Raw genomic sequence first — 26554 nt, 5'->3', positions numbered from 1 at the left:
GTTTTTGCTGTATGAAGTCAGAAGGGGATGGGGTTTGGTGACTGTTTCCTCTATATTAAAAGACACACACACAGCACAATGGAACAAGTCAGGTCTCTTTCAACAATTATGTTCTCAAGAGGGTATTCTAAGAGGAAGCTTCCAAGCAGCTATGAAATACATTTACAACTGTCCTTGAGAAAATACACTCTTTGTAATTCTCAAAAGCATGGTCACTATGTCCTGAAACTACACATTTGATTAGAATGCTGAAATCTTGCATAATTTTGCACACATATTAGACACATATTAAACTACAAGACATTTGCTGTAGTGCACTGGGTTTTATTAGCGTTACACATGCAATACTGAATGAAAATGAATTCAAATATTAAAATGACGTATTTTAATCAACTAAAGAGAGTTCAACACCTTGTGCATATAATATAACAAAAACGTTTCATGCAATATCGTATGTATACAGTTGTCACGGGTGCATATAGTTGTGAATCTCTAACTTTAAAAATGTACACAAGCTACCATTCATTGCACGAGACAAATCAACCCTTTTGTTTTAAGTAATGCTCACATCTTTTACAGACCTCCTATATAACTTGGATCTTCAGCATTTTATTGTACCTAACATAATACAGGCCAGCTGGAAGCTTCTAAGAAGAATAAGAGTGACTGTATCATTTGTAATACACTTAACAGCAAATAGAGTGGATTTTTCAACATACAAATTATGAAAGATAAAATAAATGCTGTCTTTGCCTTTCTCAACAGAAATAAATCTCCCAACCCTTCATAAACAGATTAAAGTGCCACCTATTGCATATTAAACACTTCCAGCGACTATATCTAGATTTAGAAGTTATAAATCCCTGAAAACAGGGGTTTAGAATGAAAATACTGATAAACCCTTAAATCTAATATCAGGAACACAGCAGTGCTATAACCCTTCACCATTTACCTCAAAAGAGAGCAAGTGGATCAAGAGGCTATAACCATTTTAAAATGCACAACTGACACCTCTAACATAACTACCGTAGTTATGGATACACAAACAGCAACAAAGCATGAGTTTAGTTTAAAAACTTGGTGTAGGACAACTTTTTTTTTAAAGCTATAGGTGTAAATAAAACTCCAGTGCAGTAGTAAAAGTATTAAGACAGCAGTTCTGTTTCTTTTAAGATGCACCTAGTTAAAGAAAAGACATCCTTACAGCAAAATAATGCAAGCTGGTTACTAATGAGCTCAGTTCTGTTTGGGTCCCCATTTGTAGAACCCTTTCAAATACAAGGCATCATTTTTATAGTTGGAAAATTACAACTAATTCTTGATTTACAGACAACAGCACTAGATGGAGTTATGTATAATATATGGATAATGCTACACTCATTGGTAGGTGGCAAAACCAAGCTCAACATAAAATACAGCAGCAAAAAGTAATACATAAATATTAAACAGACTTATTGAATGGCAAGAAGTTCATTGGTTATTTACAACTCTAAAATATTGCCTTGATATTCATTCAATTAAGTAGTTAAACACATTGCTAGTACCAGAGCTGTTTCAAAGGAATATTTCAAAGTACAGTACATATACTGATGAAGCTTCATGTTAATTTTTCAGAGAAAAGATCAATAAAAGTGTGTGGATTGCCACTGTTTTCATCTTTAGATTTTAGAGTACTGAAAGATGGATTGTGTGTGGTAAGGTATTACAGATTCAGAAGCTGTTAGAAGATGCTTTTATAGTGTTATGCTTAAGAGTAAAATCAACAGAAATTTCCTTGTGTCTTATACACATACGGAATATTCTGCATGAAGTGTTTTGATTTGAAAATTTTGCATGGTCCATAAAATACTTTTACAGTGAAGATGTCCTTGAAAAATAGCCTGTAAAAATCCCCACAAAATGTGAATCATTTTAAAAAACCTACTTAAAGAAGAAAAGCATGTGCATTTAATATCTTTCCAAAATTAAACCAAAAATAACTTGTACCTTAAATTACACAAACACTGTACAAATATTTTTATAGTTGTACATGCTTCATTCTGCATACTTTAGTAATTGTACCTTTTTCTAAGCTACATTTGTCTTTATCTCCCTTTTTGTGATAAACTAGGAGAAACAAAAGGTGCTTTTATTCAGTTACAGATCAGATAAAGAACTAGATAGCACATTAAAAATTTCACTAAATTTCTTCACTAATGCAGTAAAATTGATCTTTTTGCTACCTTTAATCTGCTTATCATTTCTGCTATGCAAATATGTCAAATGATCTACTTTTAATCAATTATGCATTTTGATATTCCACATTAACATTCCAATAGAAGTCATTTCAGAGGTTCTAAATACAGTAATGTTTCATTTCAATAACTATAGGTTGGCTTGGAGAAGTTTAAAGTCATTGGGGAATATTTTCCTACTGGTTTGCTTGTGAAATTCCTATTGATATGTATAAGACAGTGATGAGAGAAGAAACCTTACAAACGTAGGATCACATAGCGCTAGTGATTTTTGAAATTAATGTGGAGTTCAGCTTCAAATTCAATGGCACATTTCCCCAGTATATATAGAAGTCATTAGCTTTAGACAAACTACTCTAAAATGTTTGAGAATCTTTGTGGGAATACTGAATAATTGACATACAACCTTGTATAATTTCTAAATTAAAATCTCCTTCAAGTGCAAAAACTAACTGAACAATAAATGAACTGTAACTTAATATGCTATCTTTGGCACTTTGAATATATTACAATAAACTTAGTCATTTAGAGTTAAGTAGACAAAAGAACATTCATATTGGTTTATGAGGTACAATACCTGATGAATCCTTGGGTGGTCTTAATAGCAACTACTTAGTAAATCAGGCCTTAATCCTGAAACATGATCTGCTAACGCAGAACACTACAACCAGGAGGAGTCTCACTGTAGTCACTCCGCCCAAGCATAATGGTTCATGCTAATATAGCCCAACACAGGGTCAGGACTTTCATACTTAACACTTTTTATGAACCTGGCACAATCAATCTTTTTTCCCATCCCAGGTACTGTCCCACGTCATTTTGGAGAATGAAAAGTAAAACAAGAAATAAAGTCAAGAAGTGAAAAGTTATTTACACTGTACAAAGAAATAATTTTCTTCGGAGTACAATGCAATGCTGTTGTAATATAGTTACATTGTCAAGAGGTCTCTGATTCCAATGGTTTATCTCATAGTGTCCAGAATCAGAACAATTCAAGGTGGATTTATTCATTTTTGAAGTCTTAAACATGAAAAAAAAAAGTCTTATTCTTTAAAACAACAACAAAAATTGGAAGTTTAGGCTTTTTTCCTCCTCAGAAAAGCCCACCACATGCCAGTGCAAGAAAAATAAGCAGTTTACAAGAACAAATGGAGAAAACAAAAAAACAAACAATCCTGCCACCATGCACATAAAATTTTCTTTCAAAACCAAGAATTTTAACTTCTTAAATCCAATGCTATTATATTCTCCTGCATAGGTTCTGATACACCTCAGAATTTCACAGTAACAGACAACGCATTTAAGACTTACAAGGCAATTAAAATAAAATAATTTAGTGGATATTAGTACAGTAAAGTTTTTTTTCCTTACATCATTGTTTCCCATTAGAAGTTGATTACTGTATTTGGCTGATGTGTGAAACAGTACATACTTTTGTACACCATGTTACACGCAAATATAAATGATTAGATGCATGCTTATTTAAATACCTCTTCCATCATCCTTATTAAAAGCAGACCTTCAAAATGGTTGAAAAGGAATACAGATCTCCTCTTTTTAGTTTCAGGTCTTTGTGAGGCATGCCTAAGCAATACACCCTTTTCCTAGCAGCCTTGGAAATCAAAGGAAAGATGCATCACATGAAAAACCCAACTTGAGATTGGGTCACTTTAGTTCTTCAGAATCATATCTCTAAGTCAGTCTTCTTATTTCTCTTCCTAAACTTCTTTTTTCTGCTGTAGGACTTGAGTGAAAAAAGTATTAACCGCTTTATCCACCACTTTCTTCAGTCCTACTTCTGACTTGGTTAGCATTTTGTTTACACTATTTTAATGTATAAAAAGGCATGCAATAACTTTACACCAAAAACCCATATCGTAATTAGCTTTTAACTTACTGATTTCAAAGTTCAATGTTCATTGTTCACAAAATCCAGAATTTATGTGTGAAAATAACTGATTGAAATACATGCCATTGTTGAACTGACATGACATTTTAAAACATTCTTAAAGTGTACTGTACAGGATATGGCATTTCCTCTTTGTTTCCACTGCTTCTCTCTAATAAATGCTGAGAATTAACTATATTGAAATATCACATTGCAACAATCCATATTCACATCCGGCAAAACGTACCATACAGACTTTAGCATGACACCCGTGATGGAATGCTGTAATATCAAAAAGAGTGACTCTGCATAATAGTGCATCAATAAGTAGTAAAAGTAGACATATGGTATCAAACCGCAACAGGGCTAGGAGTAAGTTATCATGTAAAACAACTGAATGGACATTTTCAAGGTGTATTATTTACAGTACTGCAAGTAAAATATAGCTAACTGTAATTTCCAAAAAAGAATGTGAGAAATTCATCTACTATATCTCCTATTTGTTTTTTCAAAGTTCTTTAGTAAACATAGCAGACTACTAGTTTTGACGGTCCCTGCCAGCATTTGGAGGACAAAACCCTGAATCTCTCAGAATGGGAAAGGAGTGGACAATAGAACAAAATTAAGAAATCAAAATGTGTAGTGCAAAATGTCCTTCCATTAACACATTCAATAAAAAGAACCATGAAGCGTTATTGCCTTAGCTTTTGGAAAATTTGCCAGCTCTTCGAGAAGGTTCATATGGCACTCTGAGAATACTAGGTGTTTCCTCCATTACTCGTACAAGAAGATTGTCAATGTAGTCCTCAAGTTCACGGATATGGGTGTCTTTCTTCCTAAGTTGCTCTTTATGTTTCACCAGCTCCTGCAAGACCTCTTCATATGTAAGATTACGGTACCCTGCAGTGGCATCAAAAGGATTTCCATCCTATAAATGAAAAAACATCACAAAATTTTAGTAGGCATATGGGAGACAATCCAATATTGTGAATTAGTTGAGAGGTTATGAAACAGAAAGTCACTTATGATATTGCTTTCAAGCAGGGTACACCTCACATCCAGAAATAAGCTTCTCTCCATGGTAATATAATGCCCCTAAAATGACTGACCCACCAAGGAGGGGAAGAAGCAAGACAGCCCTGGACTATTCAAACCTTACCACCACTATTTTGAGTCCTCTTTCTTTTATTGTTCATCTTTTGAGATGACTACAACAAAGACTCTATCTAGCTTTTTAATGACATCAGGACCCATCTGTCTCTAATTTTCCATTCTTGGCCTTCAGTGGCTCTCCAAGTCCTGGCCTCACTCTCTGCTTATTGTATATTAGAACTCCTTATTTTATATTTTGGATGAAGTTAAAAAGCTGCACGAGAGCACTAATTGCACAAGAGCACTTACCTAGAAAGGAGAACTAACAGAAGCTGAAAAAAGCATGTGCTGCACTGAATTCTAAATTAAGTAGCAAGAGAAACAGCAACATTTCCAACAGTGCTTTCTGATGATTCACTACGTGTAGAAGTATTAACAGAGATGGGTACGTTTAATTCCCGTAATAAAAGCAATGTACAATCCAGGAAACTATAACCCTGAGTGCCTTATTTTCTACTGGGGAGAGATAACATATAATTAAGAAAACGATAATTAGCAAGAGTGGGTTTATGAAAATAATAGCACTGTTAGAGTGTATAATAATTAGCTTTATCTAGTTCAGAGACTGGGACATTTAAAGATATAAAACATTTGACTAAGTAAAATCATCTAACCTATCAATCCTGAACCATTGACTTGAATATAAGGTGAAGTAATTCTTGCTTAGGAGATATTTTTTGTTTACATTTGAATCTTCTCATTAAAAATGATAAATCAGGCACAATCAGCAACCACTCTGAGCAGTAGATACATACAGAAGTAGCCTGCTTCACTCCTTTTCATTTCAGCACAGCTCAATATTTACACTTTGGCACGCATCTCATCATTAAAATATGCAGGTGGCCAAAGTTTTCAAGTAGGGCTAATTAAAAGTGATGGTGTATTGCAAATCAGTTGGAATGCTACAAGTTAACCAACCTCTCTCCATCAATTGTTTTCTATTAGTAACTCTTGGCACTATTTAACATTTTAGGATTTCTGACTGATTCTGTGAGATTTAATTTCAGCTAAACATCAGCATTTACTAACAGTTAATTTGCTATTGTCAATTTACTAAAAAATCATCATAGCAGATAATTTCTTTCCCTTCATAAAAATACCTAAGTTGGTGAAACTTCCAATAATATGTACAGAATAGAAAGCATTTCCAATTCTTAGTCATTCACGTATTCTGCACATTTTCGTCCACTCTGAGGAAGGAAATTTTTCTGTTTACAGTACTAATACTTCATATATATCAGAAAAAAATATTAACACTTCCATGTCTAAAAATAAAGGGCTTGCTCAATTTTATAAATTGGAAAACATTTAGATCCAGTATGCAATGATGTTTTTAACTATTAAATATTGTTTCCCATACATAATATATATGTTTTAAGAGGTTTTCTTACATTCTTTTTTCACCAAAACATCAAGCAGATATACAAGAAAATTCCAGCTAAAGAAAAATAATGATTCAACTATATATCAGTATGTCTTTAATACTTAAGGAAAGGACAATGCCAACACTATGGGGATAACTCACATTTTGGTTGTAATTTTCCATTTGAACATTTAGGCAACACAGCACGTTAAAAGATTAAGGAATAATCTAATTTTTACTTTTAAAAAAAAATTGCTACCAAAGTTTTACTCGGACACAATTATCTTATAAAATTTAAATTTTAGCAAAAGATTTTAAATAGCAAAATATTTAAAGAAGGGTTGTCCTAGTAACCAACTTTATTGGGGTACAAACTGACATCCACAGCAACTGAAGGAGAGCTACAGAGATAAGATAAAGGCTTGACATTCTCTGATCCTATTGTTCTAATGAGGAATTTTGCTCTGGGAATATCATCTCAGCTGCTTTCACATCTTTTGTCCTCCATGCTTCATCTCCCTTTCAGTTCTTAATTAGGCCTTAAAGAGCTCATGCTGCCCTTTCAATTGGCTACTGCTCCTGTTTAAACATTGCTTTCAGAGACAGGTGTTGGCACCAGAGTAGAAGATATACAAACTTAATTGCTAAACACTACATCCAAGGGAAGAAGAAAAAAGTTACTTGGTGGAGGGCTATTATTGCAGAATCTAATATAAATGACTTCAAATATCTTAACAATAATCATGAACATTCAAATTTTTCAAATAGTTTCCTTCAAAAACTAAGGGATATAAAGATAGTGTCTTCTCCTCTTAATTATATCTTACATTAAATGAACACCACCTCAGAATCCTGCAACTGACATTTAGCATAGCTGGTATTCCAAAGAAACATCACAACATCAAGGATTTCTTTTATCACCTTTAAATAAAATAATTCACATCATATTTCTTAAAAGAATTCTAACGATGCTTTTACCAACAATAAATTACATGATTTGAGGTAGTACATTTACAAGCACATGGAAACTGTAATTAAGGTTACTTTACAGACAATAGCTGCTAAGTTAAATCAATTTTTTGATGTTGCTTTTTGTTAGAGATTAAGTAACTGCTTGGTAGAATTCAGCTTACTATCTGATCAAAGGCAGTCTTCATACATTCCGACATCTCCCACCAGTTTCTTACATTATGAAAACTTGGGCATTTATTATGAAACATCAAAAGTTATTGCAAGTCATTTACATAATATAGTGAAATACAAACAGTATAAAGTCCTATCTATTTGTCTATGCAACTTATTTTTTTAAGAGGGAAAACAAACCCACTTTTAAAGATCTGATCTGCTCATAAAAGAAATTGTAGCAAGATTATATTTTCTTTTGTACAAAGAAATTACATAGTAAATGTGTAGAATTTTTTTCTTTATTTCTTAGTACACACTATATTTTTGCTATTTCTAGGGCCAAACAACTATTCCAAAGAATAACTTCAAGTTTCTTTATTACAAGGCCTTATTGCTGTTCTTCATTAGGTTGTTCATTTGTTATTTGTACTTCTAACCATAACATAATTTACTCATTTTCCTAAACCTGCAGATGACTTGCATTTTGATTAGCCTACTAAAAACTGTCCTTCATAAAGAATCATAGACTTCACAGATGGGAAACACCTGTTAAAATCATCTAGACCAGGGGTTCTCAAACTTCATTGCATCATGATGCCCTTCTCACAACAAAAATTACGGGGGGACTGAAACCTGAGCCCACCCAAGCGGCGGTGGGGGTTGGGGGGTAAGCAAAGCTAAAGCCCAAGGGCTTCAGCCCCAGGGAGGGGTCCTGTAACGTTAGCCCTGCCTTTCAGGGCTGAAGCTCTCGGGCTTTGGCTTTGACCCCAGGCGGTGGGGCTCAGGCTTCGGCTTCTGCCCCAGGCCTCAGCAAGTCTAAGCCAGCACTGGAGACCCCATTAAAACGGGGTTGCGACCCACTTTGGGGTTCCAACCCACAGTTTGAGAACTGCTGATCTAGTTCATCCCCTGCCAATGCAGGATTGTTTGCCAGGCAACACATTCTAGTGCTTTGTCCAAACTTATTTCAAAATGGCTGAAGCAAAAAGTGTCTCACTACTTCCCTTGGGAAGATCTATTCTACACTATAACTTCAGCGGTTATTCCAAATACTCTGCAAAGTCTCTTTTCAGTTCCTTTGAATTAACCCAGTCTCCGACCAGGAAAGAGAGACTTTTGTTAAGAATTGCTGGATAAAACAAGCAGAAAAGTTTTTAAAATGTTCATATTAGAAGTTAGAATAAATAACCAAACATGGTTTTTATTATTTCAGGCACCAAGTAGGTGGAGAACTGATAGTTCTCCATTACGTTGTCACTCACCATTGTTTTCCTGAGGTCTTCAATGCTTGCAGGATTCATAGTAAAACTACGGGAATAACAAAAAACAAAATATTACAGGTATGTACTCATCAACAAAAACACCATTTTGAAAATAACTTTGTACCGAATGTCAACATTACTAAAATAGCTTATATGAAATGTAGAAACAGTCACATAATTTCTTGACTTCAAACACATTTAAGAAAGACACAAAATCAAAGATAATTTTCATAAAACAATATGTAAGCAACATTTCTAAAACCTGTAAATATATTAGAGTTAAAATCATGATATTATAATTATAATGACCATTAAACACAGAAATTAAGGCTTTGGGGAGATGGTTGCAAATGATAATTCAACAATTTGCTCTGCAGTAGTATGCAAAATGCATTTTTCAGAACTTTATGATTTTAGATCAAGTTAAAACTCACATTTTCATTTTTTGAAATCATGTTTTCTACTCTAAACATACATGAAATTGCTATAATTTTTCATTGAAAAATAGAAAAAAAGCCTTTTAAAGATTTTTGTTTTATTTTGTTTTTTTGGTAAGTGAATCAACTGTTCAACCCAGAGTCCTGGAAATTCAGGTTCTCTACAGATGAGACCAGGTAAACTTCAGATAATGAAAGTCACAGTTTGCACATATCACAGTGTCATTATGCTTCAACTTGACCTGAGAAAGATCATCTCCAGAGATGAGATGCTAATACAATTTCCATGTCCACTTCGTCATACACATCTAGACTGAAATTGTCATTACAAAGGTACCAATTAATGCCAATTTTTCTGGTGTCTTTTTACTGGAGATCTGCTTTTCAGAAACCCAGTTCAAATCACTAGCTCATTTTATAGGTTGAAAAACCATCTCACATTAACAATGCTTACCCCTACCAGATCTAATATGAAACAATTTTTTTCTCCTTCCAGTTTTATACTACTTGTCTAGCTTTTCTTCCTTGCTCAACACTACTGCTGCTAGTTTTATTCTGATACAATTCTTTTAACACATTTAGCTCCTCACCCCTCTTGCTCAATTTTCCAAAATCCCCGTTAGTAAACTTCCCACAGAACTTCTTGTAGCCCATTGCTTTCATTTAGCACGTACCTCGGACTCCCCTACTCCCTGCAGCAGTCATAAACAAGTATGTTTTGGTGATCCAGTAGTGCGCACACACATTTAGAATGCTTTGGTTACAGTGTATTAATAAAAATTAAATAAGTATTTAACACTGGACAATATATACTTCATTTATCTGTTTTTATATGGTCAGACTAAAGGACAAGGTACAAATATAAATAGCAACATGCTTTAAAAGAAGCATAATAAGATCAATAAATAACCACTCAAACCTATTAAATTATTCACATATAAAAACACAGCTATTTTAAAATTTTCCCAAATTAACTGGGACAACAGACTGCTGATATGGATAATACTAACGTTGCCACTGTCAAAGTGGCAGGCATGTATGTATATATGGTAATTTTCTGAATATATTTTCATTTTCAAAACCAATGCTTTTGTATCCTTTTATAGTTGTTACAAATGATTACTGAAATAACACTTACTCTCTGGAAAATGGGTTCAGATTCTGGATTATAATAATAAATTATTCGACAGCATTATTTTTAGTCCCTGTATTATATATCACAAAATCTACTATTTGGTAAGACTGTAAAGGTTATATATAGCCCAGGAGCACACATGTACTGAAAGTGCTGAGGCTGAAGCTTGCTGGCAGAGCTTTTGCCAAAGGGCCCTTCTCAATGCTTGCTTGCATGTAACCTGTATCAAACCATTCTGATCAATCCAAAGCCTTCTTGGCTCATGAGTAATGAATTCACCTTTAAGTTTTAAAAGGAAGAAGAAAAAAAATCTCAGTAGCCTAGTACTCATGAATACATTAAACAAGCCGGTGCATGAAAAAAGAAAATTAAATTTGGTAATGAAACATTTCAATTTCAGGCTACTGAAAGGTTATTACAAGCATCTGAAAGAACAATTTTAAAGCTATGAAAACACTGTACAGCATTTGTAGTTTTAATATAAAAAATTTAACCTAAAATAAGTAATGACTATTTTGTTGCTGTCCATTCCTTCCTTTGCTAAGCCTATAAACCTTTGATCATATATGTAGTTGATATGGAAGGGTGGAATGGGCATATTTTATATAGAGGCTTGAAAGGATTAAATTTTTGTTGGTAAATGTCAATTTCACTACACACACACACAGTGGAAGAAGTAATGACAGAAATAATGACAGAAATTCACAGACAGACAAAGTAAGAAAAAATGCTGCTTGAAAACATATTAGAGTTTGACTTAAGATCTACTTTGTATATTTTAACATTTTATGTTGATGACTTGTGTTTTAACGGTTATAAAGCTTTAACTTTTTGAATCTCAACATCTACTGTCATTAAATAATTGTTGTCTATTGCCCCTCCCCGCATAATTTCCTGCAATGGTGAAAATTTAAATTGATAAAAAAATGAAAAAAAAAAGTTTAAAAAGTAATATACTTCCAAATTATAAAAAAATTAAACATTGAATTTTCCCAAGCCTATTTATATAGCAAGTATTTTGCAATTATACAGCAATTAAAGGCCAAATGAGCTCTAGGAAAGTTTGGTCTTTGGTTTCTACTGAAGCACAGTGAACCAATTGCAATATTTAGAATATTACATAAAGGCTAGATTACATGAACAGTCACAATTGTGAGGGAAAAGTGTCTGAGGAATCAAGTTCTGGTTGATTTCTATTATACCAGTTTGTACAGTGATCTGAGGCGTTCTGTCCTGTTCACTAGAGAACAGTTTTGAATGAGGGGCCTCTTTCATCAGGTATTGTCCACACATCTAAAGGCAGGAACCCTCTCACAAGGTCTGCCTTTTAGTCTCACACTGACGTGTCAAACACATGATGAACTACTCATTCATGGCTGTCTTTTGTGATCTGTTCTGAGAACAAAAAAAAAATGAGTTAAGTAAACTGGATCGAATTAGCTTGGTGAAAACCAAGAATGTCTTTATTTAATGAAGTGTGGCGTTAATTTGGGATACCTTTCTTTTGGAACAGTTTCCTCATGTTAGACAAGATACAGAATAATACAATGACTGCTCAACTGAGTTTCTGAAAGGTTAAGGAAGCAAGATCTTTTATAGCATTGAACCACTTAAACGCTCCTGTGAAGTAAGTTCTGAGATACCTGCTCTTTTTATCTGCTATTATGGAAGAGTAACAGTCACTACACAATAAATCTGTATTTTGAAATTAGAAATGTAAACCATTGGGAGTACTGACCTTTTTAAAACTGAAAAACATGCACACTTATTATGACACAGTGGGCATCTTAATTCCATCTACAAAATTAGCAAGTGTTATGTTTGGTACGTAAGTAACTGCAATTGCACACAAATATGACAGCCAGATTACAAATGAAGCACACACTATTCAAGTTTTAAGACATAAGTGGGAAATATTCTCCTTCCCAATGAAGCAGGAAGAAACAGGTGCTCTGAAACCTTGTAATTTTTTAATTTTTATTTTTAAATGAGAAGGTCTACTAACGAACTTGGGAGCTCCATGGTCTCATTGAGCCTAGCATGGTTTCCTGCCAGCTCCTCCAACCAGAGGTGAGCCTGAGCAGTTCCAGACTCTCTCAGCTGTACTCATAACTCACTAATTGAGAACCCTAGAATACCTTTAAAATTGCAAATATAGGTTTTTCTGCATGTGTTGTGTATTTGAAGTTACTGGGTTCTTTTTGTTTCTTTTGTTTCATAATGCCACACCCTTAACTTAAATTTATTATTTTATTTGACTATAATTATGTAAAAAGAAACAAAATGACATACCCCTTTACACTATATATAAATACAGTATTGATCATAAGCCTTTCCATCTATTCAGCAACATTTTCTTAACTACACAAGGCCATTCTGATTTTTTAACTGTCATTGATGTAAGTCACTGATGTAAACAATGCAACATGTTTCTATAGGATATGTATATCTGACTGATAAAACAAAGTATATCAGTTTTGCTGTTCTTCTAATGGTAGCAGTACACAACATAGCCAAAATAGTTAAGGTCCTATCCTTATTTTTCCCAGGGTTTGATATCCTGGCAGTGAAGTTTTTCTGTGGAAACATGACAAAAATATGTTCACAGCTTGGAAGCATTTTTTTCTGTTTGTTTTTAAAGTGTGGTTCCACTGTCAAAAATGACGGTAAAAATTGGCATTGTGGTATTTTATACTTATTGTTTCTCATTTACTTCAAAACTAAATTTGCTCAGTTTACTAAACAGCTCTGTCAACTCCTCCTGGGAACCAAAAGTCAAATTGGTTCTTTCGGGCTCACAGGTCATCACCATCAAAACTGTGTGATGTGTATGCCTGGTTACTATTTCATAAAATGGATTTTGTATGTATTGGCTATTAGAAAGGCATGCTCACATGCAAAGTAAAAATCAATTTTAACAGGATTTTGCAGCTCCACAAACAACCGTTCCAGAAGACAGGGTACCATTGCTCAGTCAGCGCATGCATGATCCTAATGTAAATGATCTATTAATTTTAGTAGGAATAGTATGTAAAGTGTAGTTTAAAATTGCCATTATAATCCAAAATGACTAAGACAGATATTAAAATAAGCTTCATTAAGATGACATTGGGCCCAAAGACGCTTAAGAAAATGAAAGAGATAATTGGTAGATCAGCTGACTTCTGCCGCTACTAAACACTGCTTATTTATTCCTTCTGCTCTTTTTTAGCACCATGATCCATGTAGCTCCTTTAACTCCCATCCTGTGTAGTAAAATAACCTCCACGTCTTCTTTCAAATCCCTCCCGTGTAATACACTACTCCTCTGAAGTGTTTTCAATGATAATCCACCCACCAATCTGCCACAAACATTATACCACCAATTTAAGATCTAGTCTACACTTAACAAGTTTTTCTGGCAGAACTATGTTAGTAAGGGATGATTTGTTTTTAAATTAGCTTAGTTATCCCAGTAAAAGCTCTACTGTAGACACAGTTATACTAGAATAAGGCGCTTTATACCAGTAATGCTTATTGTGGTTCATTAACCAGAATAAACTATACTATCATAAATATTTTTATACTGGTATAATGGCATCTACACTAGGATTTGTTGGGTTTTTTTGCCGCTTTAAGTATGTCAGCATAGTTAAAGTGGAAAAGCTTTTAACCGTATACAAGGCTTTAGTATTTGTGTGTCAGAATGGTGTTATTCCAGTTAATTTTAATGGGATTATCTATTAGAGTAAAGTTAGGCTATGCCTACACTGCACTGTCGTTGGTAAAACTTTTGTCGGTCGGAGTGTGAAAAAAAAAAACCCATCCCCAGACCAACAAAAGTTTTATTGACGAAAAGCGCCGGTGTAGACAGTGCTTTGTTGGCAAGAGAAGCTCTCCCGCCGACAAAGCTACCGCCCCTCGTTGGGGGTGGTTTTATTTTGCTGACAGGAGGGCTCTCTCCCACTGACAAAGAGCGGCTTAAATGTGTACCCTTACAGCAGCACGGCTGTAGTAACACAGCTGTGCCGCTCTAAGGTGCGCAGGGTAAACGTAACCTTAGACACATACATAAGTGTCTGCAGGATTAGGATCTTAAAACGTAAGAACTTTGAGGCAGGGATCAGATTTTTCTCTATGAATGTATAATGCAAAGCATTCTGATGACACTCAAATGAGAAAAAATAATGAAGTGTGTTTTTTCCTAGGCGGGAGAGATCACAATTAATAAAAGGGGAAAAGTACAAAAGATTGTTAAAACAGAATAAAGGGCTTTGCTTTTATCATCAAAGCAACAAAATATTGAGATGTTTGAAATGATGGTTGTCACTGCCCTGAGCTGTGCAAACTTTTGATGTAGAAGGAGTTTCAGACAAGTCCTACATGCCACATGTACAGTATTTAAGCACAATGGTGAGAAGTAGACACTTAATCCATACAACATTAAGGAAGCTCTTCTAGTTCCTATTTCGTCCATCACCCTAAAGGAATCAAGGCATTTCACACCCCTCCCATGACTCCAGATTGCCAGAACCGCTCCCAACAACTGCACACACTGCCCACAGCATGCTCTCTTCCCAATTTGCCACTGCTAGCCACATTGTCAGACTCTACACCCAGGTGCCATGCTGGCTTCCATGAATGTTCCATACCTGGTCTCTCAATGCAAACATCCCTTTATCAGTTCTACTCTCCAGAAGAGGGGTCATGACTTAGCAAAAGGGAAGTAAATCAAATCAGCAGAACAGGCCAATGAGAAGAGTATAGATGCAAAATCAGCTGCCGTGAAATGGTGTAGGAAGAAACATATTCCAATCAAGAGACCTGTCCAACATCCAAATGCCAGAAACCTAAGCTCCCTCCTAAGCACAGAAAATTCTACCTAGCATAGTCATTAGCCAATTCCCCCATGTCACTCACCTGGGAATCAGCTAGCTTCCTAAGGGTTATATTATTTATATCTGTTATTTTTATCAGGTTAAATCAGACCCTTTATTTTCCTGGAACTATTTTTTAGAATCTAAATTTTATTAAATAGTAAAACCTGTTTGAAATTTCCTGGCTTTTATTACTTTGACTTCAACTTTAACTTATTTGAAGTCACAGCTGAAACTCCCCTTCACTCCTGTCACAATGAAAAAAAGTGACTAGAAAAAAAATGACATAAGCTAAGATAGACAGACTTACCATAGTTATGATTTTATGGGTTGTCTTGGTTTGCATCACGACCATAAAAATATATTATTTTATACTTAATTTATCATGTGTGTATGATTTTTCCACCAGTTAAATACATTTATTTAATCACAGTGATATAAAATATCTAATTTTCCTTCCAATACAGCCACCTGGAAAGAGTTAGGTAGTTTGGTGGTTGTACATTACTTGAATAGTCCTTTCTAAGTTGCTCTGATCAGTTTTATGATTGAGACTTATGTTCTTGAAGATTTATGATGGTAAACAAATAAAACATAAGACATATTGGCTGTTTAAATACTTGGTTTCTAAATATCTAGAGATTAAAGCAATGTTTATAAAAAAACTGCTCAACAACAAATTTAAAAATATTACAGCTGGAGCAGTTTACTTTGACACTGTGATGAATATGCGGCAAACATTTCTAACATACTGTATGTAAATCATATTTCCCCTAAGGAGCAAGAGCTTTTTAGATATCATCTTTCACTATTCAGATTAGTTATACAATCACTACTGTGTATAACTTTTCAGTATAAAGTATGTATTTACATTAGTCTTTACTATTCAAAGTATTAAAATCTTCTTGGTTAATATATTATCAACACAGTTCAGTGAGTGCTTTCATCATATGTTACACAATGCCCATTTTATAGGTAATTTGCAAGTTACACCAATTCTTTTTTTACTTTACTTAACACGGGTATTTTTAAGGTGAAGTAGATCACTCCTATCCAAAATCTTTAGACTGTGGAATGTTTCTTTACTCAGAAGTGATGCACTTTTCAGGTTTCTTTCTTTCTTTCTTTTAAAGTAAGTTTCATGAACTTAAAATTAATTGTAAATTTATTTTCATAAAAATATATATGAATATAATCCTACCACCAACATACTCTAGGGGGAAAAAAGGAATAAATGCAGATGATATAGTTAATGAAATTCAGACCCTAACTTTCCTTCAAATATTACCAGCCATAGCAGGCTAGTAATGAAGACACCACTTCCTAGGGGAAATTACAGTGCAATATGGCAGCTATGGAAGGATGGATTGGGCACATTATTGCCATCTACTTCCCAATGAGATTCTGGTGAACAATGTTTTGGGATTCACTGCTATATAAATTGTTCTGCCACAAAGCAATCATTCAGGGCTTTCTGGAGTTTATGTGACCCACAAGGTTGCAAAAATAATACCAGGAATTGGTTGTTGCCATCCTTCTATTTTGTTAACATTTCTATGAATTTGCGAGTTAAGGAGTTAATAACAAATCTTGGATGGAAGACACTTTTTGTTGCATCTCATCCTCCATCTACATGTTGTGTATACAGACCCTGATTCTACAATAAGTTATGCACGAGCAGACTTCTGCATTCTTATGGAGCTCCATTAAAGTCAGTGTGAGGCTCCCTGTGGATTCAAGGAGCCTTGTACACAGAGAGCTCATTGCAGAATTGGGGCCTTAGACTGTAAACCCTTCAAAGCAGGAACCTTTTCCTCATATCTGAAGAGCACTTACTTTATAAATGATTTAGGGTATGTCTACAGAGGCGACGTTCAGCGCTACGGCGGCAGGGCTTTAACATGGCTGTGTAGTCTCGGCTCCAGCGCTAGGAGAGAGCTCTGCCACTGTACACTGCCACTTTACAGAGCTGAAACTTGCATCACTCAGGGGGGTGGTTTTTTACACCCCTGAGCGAAGGACGTTTCAGCGCTGTAAGTGTAGACAAGGCCTTAGTACTATACCAATAATGTTAATAATGAAACTTTACATTTACGTAGAAATTTTTATGCAGAGAACCCAAAGAACTTTGCAAAACTTAGACCACGTCACCCTCTCAATGAGGGGTTACATTAATTTTAAAGATTGGTGAACTGTGGAAAAGTGGTTGTGACTTTCCCTGGGTCACATAATAATATTCTCCACAGATCGGATAACGGAACTTAGACCCTTTGTTGCTCTAACCAATAAACCGCAATTGTTCTCAGATATTGGACTTAATCTGATCCATTGTACTAAGCAACCGTCAGCTGTTACATTGAGTGTCTATCACAACTAACAGCCTGCCTATTCATATATAAAAGAAAAGAGTGCCTGCTCAATAGAGGCAGAGAGAAAAACAGACTGAGGTGGAAGTGAAATATAGGTCAAAAACTTTTCTTAGTAATTTAGAAAACTCCAACCAAATACTTTTTAATCTGGGATTAATATTAATGTAAACTGCAACAATACTTTTAAAAGTACAATTTATGTGATTTGAAATTACATTTTTTCTTTTGAAAAAGTGCAATCATGAAATATAATAACTTTAGAACACCTTACTGGAGGTCGCTTTGTTATATTTATAAACAAAAGATAAAGGACATAATTCTCCACTGCTGTGTACCTTATGTAGCCATTTACATGTGTGCAAAGAAAATAAAAAGTTGGTGTAAAATGCCAAACGAGAATGGTAGTTTTACCCCCACTTTGCACACGTATAAATTGCAGCAGAAGTGACATGGCAGTGGAGAATCAGTTCTACAGTGGGTTGAAGGCAGATTCCGAGACGCATAATGGGGCTTTCTGAAAGTGCTGAGAGAAGAACAAGTGTGGTAGGCCATGCACAGGGGCCCTGCTGGGATGATGGTTTAAACTCTCTCAGGCCTGGTCTACACTAAAAAGTTAGGTTAAGCCAGCTATGTCACATCCCTGAGCGATGTAGTTAAGCCATCCTAACCTTTGCGGTATACAATGCTAGGTTGAAGAAAAAATTCTTCTGCTGACCTAGCTATCACCTCTTGGGAAGGTGGATTACCTACGCCAATGGGAGAACCCCTCTGCCTTTGGCATAGGTGGCATCTATATTGAAGCACTACAGTGGTGAAGATGCACCGCTGTAGCTTTTAAGGGTAGACAAGCCCTTAGAGGCAGTTTCAAATATAAGTACCTTGAAATAAGTGAACTAGCACTTTGAATACAACCACTAGATGTAAGCACCACTATTTCCAGATTACTATTAAACTTGCAAGTGTAATAATTGAATAATTGCACAGGGATTAAAAGACTATTTGAACCTCAAATATAAAGCTGCAGTGATTTTGCACGTTATGCCAGACTGAATTTTACTGCAGTTTCTATAAACAAAATTGGCTAATGACAATAACCTTAAATAAAAAAGGAATATATCTAAGCATTTAAATATTTTTCTTTTTATTAGGCATTTTTATACCAAGCTAAGAAATCTAGTTTTGAACAGATGGTGCTCTACCTGAATGATTAATGATGTTTCATCCTCAAGAGATGTACTATGGATCATTCAGGTCATTCTAGTTTAGGTTGTGTAAGCACTTGAACTATAAGGCACAAATTCAGGGATCTATAACTCAGCTCGAAAAATTCACTCCAGATTGAAATTAGGTATTTAAAGTCTCAAGGTCAAGAACTATTTCTAAAGACTTCAGAACTAGTTCTATTATTAATTTATTTTTACATCAGTGAGAAAAAAAGGGAAGTTTATCAGTTTTAGATTCTTTATGCATTGGTTTAAATTAAAAAAGAAAAAACAACTTCACTTGAATAAATGAAATTTGAGAAAATAATCTAAAGCAATTACAATTTTTTAAAGACTTGAATAGCCAATGCAGTCTGCTTTGAGTGGAGTCTACTATATATGCGCAGGAACTGAATTTCAAAGGATTTTATATGCCTTAATATGCATTTACAAGACTGTAAATGCTTGTAAAAATCTTGTAATTATTTAGTAACATGAACTTTAAGCACCATCAGTATTTATAAAATAGGTATTCTAATCAGAGATATCTGATTCGTTTACTCAAGTCAAGACCAATTCAAACTGTTAATAGAATATCCCGTAAGAGTCTATCACTGTTCCAGTCCAGCGTAGGTAGTGACTCAATCATGGAAAAGTTGCTTTGTAATGGCCTGAGGGTTGGTGGTTTCATCCCTGTTCAGAGTTCATTTGTGTGCACGTCACAAAACCAAAATCACAGCTGGCAGGTTTAGCTCAAATGTCAAGACAGAGACATGAAGATGTAACTACTTTCTCATTACAAGAGATGATCCTTCCACATCAGAGATTAAGCACACTGGCAGGGTGGAAATTCTGTACTGCTCCTGCAAGCACTGTACTTGTTCTGTGCTTCAGAAAAAGGTCGGACCGGTGCCTTGCGTACTGAATTCACAGTTCATATTAAAATTCTATAATAATACAATACACTGACTCATTCTATCATTTTCATAATATTCTCAATAGGTTAGGCGATCAAACCAGTAATCTAATTTAACTAGAAATGTGGCAATTTAGCTATAATCTCATGAATACCAGCAGAGGAAAGTGAAGAAAATAAACAAAATGCCATCCAAGTTAAAGTTAATACAGTAACAACGTATGCAGCTGCTTACAGAGAAGAAATTTTACAAAGTCAGGAAAAAGAAATAAAAATTCAAAACAGTGTAGCCTACACACCTATGCTTTATGAATGATTGACAAAACACAAATACGTTGAGAGACTTCATTACTGCAGCAGGCACAATAATGGGTTTTCTGGAAGCAGGACCTCCAAAACAAAGTGTATGAAGGAAAGTAGCTAAGAAGAGAGATGCATTGCTTATTCCTTTTAAAAGTTACAACATTGCACTCCTTTGCACCCTTCCTGTAATGGGCTCTGTGCAAGAGCAGGGGTCCACTCACATGGAGCTTATTGCAGAAAGAGAGCCCCAGTGCATCATGCTTAAGGGCGAAATTGAGAAGTAACAGTGACACATACTAAACTTTAATGAAATTTTAAAGCCTGAAAATATACTGTGTGCTGCTCTTTGTTCTCAGTTGGTATGTTCTGGTCACTTTGATGCTCTCAAAATTCCTGTAATTTTTGTGCCATCTGACTCTCAAACGTTATGTTCTGTGAAATAGCATCTGAAAATGAAGAGACGGCAAGAGCTGTTTGGTGAGAATACAGTGATGAGAGGTCAGGAAGACAGGAGCAATGCAAAAATCTGTGTTATTTCAGACTTTCACAATTAGTTGAAGTATTTGTAAAGAGGAAGTTATCATCATCATTACTAACAGCAGACACCCAGCAACAGCCAGTGCTGACTGTTAAGCATGACGAGATGCACAACCATTGAGATTCACTGAAGAGACAAAACTGTCAAATCTAGGAACGGTTCTCAAAACAAGAAAGATAAGCAAAACAGAGTAAATAAAAGCCTTATTTTTTTTTAAATGCAACTTTTAGGTGTGTTTGAAGTAGCAAAAGAACATTTAAAAACACAGTAAGTTGTCACTATAGATTACAGGATAGAAGGAATGCAGGTTTTATTTGTATTTGTTGTTATGCTATATATTCAAATTGAAATCTGTTTCTATAAGAATTTTGTAAATATTTCTTACAAACACAATTGTATGTAAAGATGTTAATATTACAGTATTAATGTAATACACATAAGAGGTGACAAAGTTAGTATGGGAATAACGCCTATATTTTAAGCACTATAAATTCTCTTTTGGAATCAACACAAAGGATGGGTAAATTTCCACCCCCCGTACGCTATTGTGACCTTTCCACATTAACATTCTTTGACCAAATTGATAGTATTTTTCTTCCAAAACTGTGTGGATGGCCAACAGGTTGGTACACCTCTACCCCGATATAACGCTGTCCTCAGGAGCCAAAAAAAACTTACCATGTTATAGGTGAAACCGCGTTACATCGAACTTCCTTTGATCCACCGGAGTGCACAGCCGCAGCCCCCCGCCCCCCTCGCGCTGCTTTACTGAATTATATCTGAATTCATGTTATATCGGGTCACATTATATCGGGGTAGAGGTGTATATCTAAATGCATATTTGAAGAATCCCTCCTTCTCCACTTCTACATTTCCGTTCCTCTTTCCTTAAAATACACAACATAAGAAGTATTTTATAAGAAACCAGAAATCAAGAAAGGAACCAAATTTTCTCTTATTTTTTCTGAGTGGTTTCATCAGAACTCAGATATGTGAGAAGAGAAAGCTCTTCTTATTTACTATAAAGGCATTTAACTCAATCTAAGTCTGCTCAGCTTCTGGAACATCTAGTTCACAGAAAGTTTAGTCAGTTGTTCAACTGACTTTTTTCAAAAACAGACAATGATTATAGATACATGGCACTTAGTACTAATTCCTCTCATGCTTCCTTAGTATGTAATTTCCCTTTTGGGGTGCTACATCCATTTGATATTCTATAATGAAATTTCAATCTTAACTAGCTCCTACACTGTTTAAGTGTAGAATTGCCGTTATGACGACTACTCTGTCATAGAAATATAATCTAAAGGGTTATTTTTAAACCATTCTTCGAAAGTTCACATACATCTATCACATACATCACTTTCCTAAATCTGCCATTTGATCATACTAGTAACAACCTGTCAGCTTTAACTATTGGACTATTTGTTACCCCCTGTCCAGTACCCAGAAGCTCATTAATTACCTAAACTCCTTCTGTAGGTCTTGTTAATTACCCGTCTTCTGTCTCAGAGGACCTTGTTAATAACTTGTACAATCTCTCTAAAGAGGTCCTAACAACACATTAGAATTAAAGATGCTTTTCTTTTAGCACCTGTCAAGTGGTGTAAATTGAGAAATTTTCACATCAGTTTTATTTTTTTAAACAAACAATTTTAGAGAAAAGATGCACAAAGGTTTGGTCATTTTATGAAGGATTTTTATTTTTCGAAGACAAATATCTATTTATTTAGGTGTGTTCGGTATAAAGACAACATGGCTGGTGTCCACAGATTAACCTCCTGAGAGCTCTATCAATTAATGGGAGCAATTACAATAATGAATGCAATATAATATATAGGGCAAAAGTTTCAAAGCAGTGGATTAGGAATTATGAAGGCAAATCCTATTACTGTTAAAGGATGACTAGGAATACTAGCATATATTGTATGCTTAGTGACTGCTCATTGGCTGCATGGTGTAAATGCCTTGGAACTAATGGATTTATAAACATTTACAAAAAGTGCGTTTTCTTTTACTGTAAGCCCATAACTTATTTCAAACATCAAGAAGTTAGCACAGAAGTGTCTAATACTCATTTACACCAGACAATAAAAGAGGAAGAAAATAATCCTTGCCATTTACACAATACATTACATCTTCAAAGCCTTTAATCAACTGTAATATCATCCTCACAAAATTTTTAAGGGGTACAGAAGCATCATCCTCATTTTACAAAGAAGGAAACTGAAGCAGAAAGGTTAAATGACTTGCTCAAGGGTAGAGAACGAGCTCTTGCCAGAGTGGAGATTATCAGAAATTATGAGTTCCTATATCTCCATATTTCCAACATCTCTTACTCTTGCTGATTTTATTGTAATTCTCTAACAGCAGGTTAACCCTTATTAAGCTAACCAGACCAATGAAAATGAAATCCTGCTTTCCCTACTGCATCCATCTAACTGTTAGGAACAAACTACTCACATCTCTCTCTACTTCTGAACAAACTACTCACATCTCTCTCCACTTCTGAAGTGGCAAACACAATTACTTTTTATTTTCATAATGTATTGTTTTATAATAGTAAGGATAATCAATAAGGTGGGCAATTAGTGGATTGGCTAGGTGATGAACAAAAGCCTCCTTCCAGGAACTCATCTAGCCAATAATTATCTATATTACCAGGAAATGCTATTTCTCAAATTATTACTGTTTAATCAAAAAACGCCAAACTAAATTAATTAGGATTAACTTGGAGTCTGATACAAAGCTCACTGAAGTCAATAGAAAGACTCGCATTAACTTCAAGAGGCATGGTAGGCCCACCAAGAGTTCATGTATGTATGTGTGTGTGGAAGTTAGCCACCTAATTACCTTCGAGTATGTGTGCTCCAGGTAGCTTAGATAATAAGTCAGACAAAAAAAAAAAATTGCCTGTCTTTCAGATTCACTTGACCCAGACAAAAAACTTGCATCATCCCAATCTCCAGTCAGCTATGGTCAATACCAAAACTAAAGCCACCACCTCAAACCCTAAGTCCCAGATTCAAAAAGGAGATACACTTCCTTCAACATTAAAAGCTTAATTGTCAGGCATCCTGATGCCTGAAAAATAGACCCTGTCCTACCAAAGTACCTTCACAATAGTTTTATGTTCTTCATACATTCTCCATTTAAACTTCGTAAATGACAAAGAATTTATATTTCAGCCTTGAGGTTCTATCAGATAATCTTCAGACACATGCTGCATGAGGCCAGGTATATGGTTTCTTTGTAATTTAAGCAAGACAAGAGCATTTGCCTGTAATTTACATTACCTTGCCTTTTAAACCTCTAGTTGGGAAATTTACCCAGATATTTCTGAGTGTACTAAGATGGGGAGAACTGAAGGAAGACTTCAGACTAAAAACTGTTATTACGTAGTATCAAAAATATGCTAGGTACTTGATGAGTAAGGAAACAAGGTCCCTTCCACAAAGAGATTAAAATGTGGAGAATGAGGAAAATAGAAATTAAGCAAAAAGCAGCTCAAAATCCAAATTCTCAGTATGTACATTTTATCCGAATATTGAACATAGAATCATAGAATATCAGGGTTGGAAGGGACCCCAGAAGGTCATCTAGTCCAACCCCCTGCTCGAAGCAGGAGAACGACTACATTGGCAACAGACCAGCGGGGAGTGGGTGGGAATGGGGGAGTTCAGGTAGGAAAAGCTAGTTCCCTGAAGGGATCACTTCAAACCTACTTGTTACCATAGGTGCTGGAACTAGGGGTGCTGCTGCACGCTCTGGCTTGAAGTGGTTTCCATCATATACAGGGTTTACAGTTTGTTCAATGGCTCTCAGCACCCTCCCCTGTAAAAACTGTTCCAGCACCTCTGTTTGTTACCATTTGGATACTAATGACATGAAGCCATGTCTACACAGGGACAGGAAAGTTAAGGCACATCAACTTCAGATGTGAAGTCAAAGCACAAAAGTTAAAACTGAGTCACATCCTCGTGGCGGTTTGTCTCTCTCATCCTGAAGTTAAGCGCCAAGGAGGAGAATTAAGTTATGGCAAACTAAGGCCACTTAACTCCTGCTTTCTCTCAGGAGTAAACATGCTTTAATTTAAGGATCGTCCACATGGTGCTGCAGTGCATAAATGATAGCGCACAGTAACATGTTATGCTCTAACTGCCACCGGTAGACTCTGCTGGCACTGACTAAATGTGCTGTGTAGTCCCATTTCGAGAAGGACTATGTTAATGCATGGTGGATGCCTTTTAGTTCACGCCATGACTACATGGGGCAGTCAGAACTCTACAGGTCAGCATGGGCTAAAATTCATGGCCCCTGGTGCCAGATAGACAAGTCCCACTCACACTGACTTCACCCTTCAGGTGACTGGCCTTAACTTTCCAAGCGTCCAAGCCCTATGCAAGGCAGCCTCAGAAAAGCAGCTAAACCTTCCCCTGCAACTCCCCTAATCTCACAAATGCATCAGGCCTAGCTTGGTTCACAGGATGGAGACCTGTACGAACATCCTACATGTATATGTACGGAACACCTTCAACCCAGGTACCATGAACATAAGCTGATATGCAAACTTTGAGCGGAGATCACTTATCCACCATGACAATCCAGCCACTGCTGGGGTGGAACGTGGCAGCTCTTGAGTTTATCATCATTATGCAGTCCAGAGAACACAATCGTTTACAACAGGAAGACAGAGAGAACAGGAGATAAAACCACAACAGCAGAACACAGCATGGCTACGTTCACATTAGCCAGTTGTCTGACTAGAAATACCCAGCACAATGGGACCCCAACCGGGGCATTTCAGCACTAAAATTTACTAGCAGTAAATGTTCTACCATATGAACTTGGAATGAGAGGATCCCACTTTATCAATCTCACATCAAGACGTCTTGGCCCACCAGGCTTTGTTACTTAAAAATTAGAATTGGAGGCGAGGTTAAATGAGACAGGCAGTAGATCTCTAAACATGAATTTTGCTGTTTTTTTAAACATAACACATTAATGTTATTACTGCTAATTTTCAAAGGAACATCTCCGTGCCCAAGGGCAGTGTTTTTCAAAGTACTGGCTATGTAAGGCACATGCATGTATTAAAAAAAATGCATATATTAAAGCGGACTTTTTCAGCCTAACTTATGCTGTATCTATAAACGAATACATTTAGACATTTTGTACCATATCACTAATACCACATGTACATTAAACATTCTATTTTACTTACATTCCAATTAAAATTTGTAAAAATAAAGTTAAATTGTGAAGTTATTACATATATATGTTTCATAAGTGAAAGTTTCTAATTCAAAGGAAAATATTATTTGCACATAATATATGTCAACACAGGGAGAATACACAAAGATTTTGATATGACTATAATATTGGAATGTGTAAAAAGTAAAATTTTTCATTTAAATCTATTATATGATGGACATTTTCTTACAATATTCATCATATAGTAAAGACGACTAACTTTTATACTTCTGGCTCTGCGGAATTAATGGAATGAAATTTGCATTATAAATACGACGTGTAATGTGACCATAAACTAGGGGAAATTAGGCGTTATTCTAGATCCAGGTAGCAAATGCCATTATAAGATTAAAATTTATCAATACTTGCACTCTGTATCTAAAATATCACAATACTTCTACTTAGCAAAGGAAATAACTATCTTATCTTAGACACAAAGGTGTTGTAATAATTAGTGACTTCTAAAAAGTGATCACTATTTAGATTCAGTAGTAAACAAGCCTCCATCTAAAGCCAAGACT

At 35.4% G+C, this 26554-nt stretch overlaps 1 protein-coding gene across 3 annotated transcripts in view; it reads right to left on the bottom strand.

Annotated features, from left to right (window-relative positions):
• Nucleotides 1–368: 368 nt before the first annotated feature.
• RAB11FIP2 (RAB11 family interacting protein 2) overlaps nt 369–26554 on the bottom strand; it is a 44015-nt gene continuing 17829 nt past the window's right edge. For 2 of the 3 annotated variants that reach the window (XM_073354243.1, XM_073354246.1), the window contains 2 exons: nt 9025–9070; nt 369–5050 (listed from right to left, as the gene is read on the bottom strand). In XM_073354243.1, coding sequence (XP_073210344.1) covers nt 4823–5050; nt 9025–9070 — 274 coding nt within the window. In that variant the 3' untranslated portion in view covers nt 369–4822. Of the gene's footprint in view, nt 5051–7464; nt 7559–9024; nt 9071–26554 lie in introns of all 3 variants that reach the window. The other variant, XM_073354244.1, reaches the window with a different exon arrangement.

This window comes from Lepidochelys kempii, chromosome 7, assembly GCF_965140265.1.
Source record: "Lepidochelys kempii isolate rLepKem1 chromosome 7, rLepKem1.hap2, whole genome shotgun sequence".
NCBI lineage: Eukaryota > Metazoa > Chordata > Testudines > Cheloniidae > Lepidochelys > Lepidochelys kempii.
The sequence above is the reverse complement of the archived record's forward strand: the minus strand, read 5'-3'. Positions and strand labels throughout refer to the sequence as shown.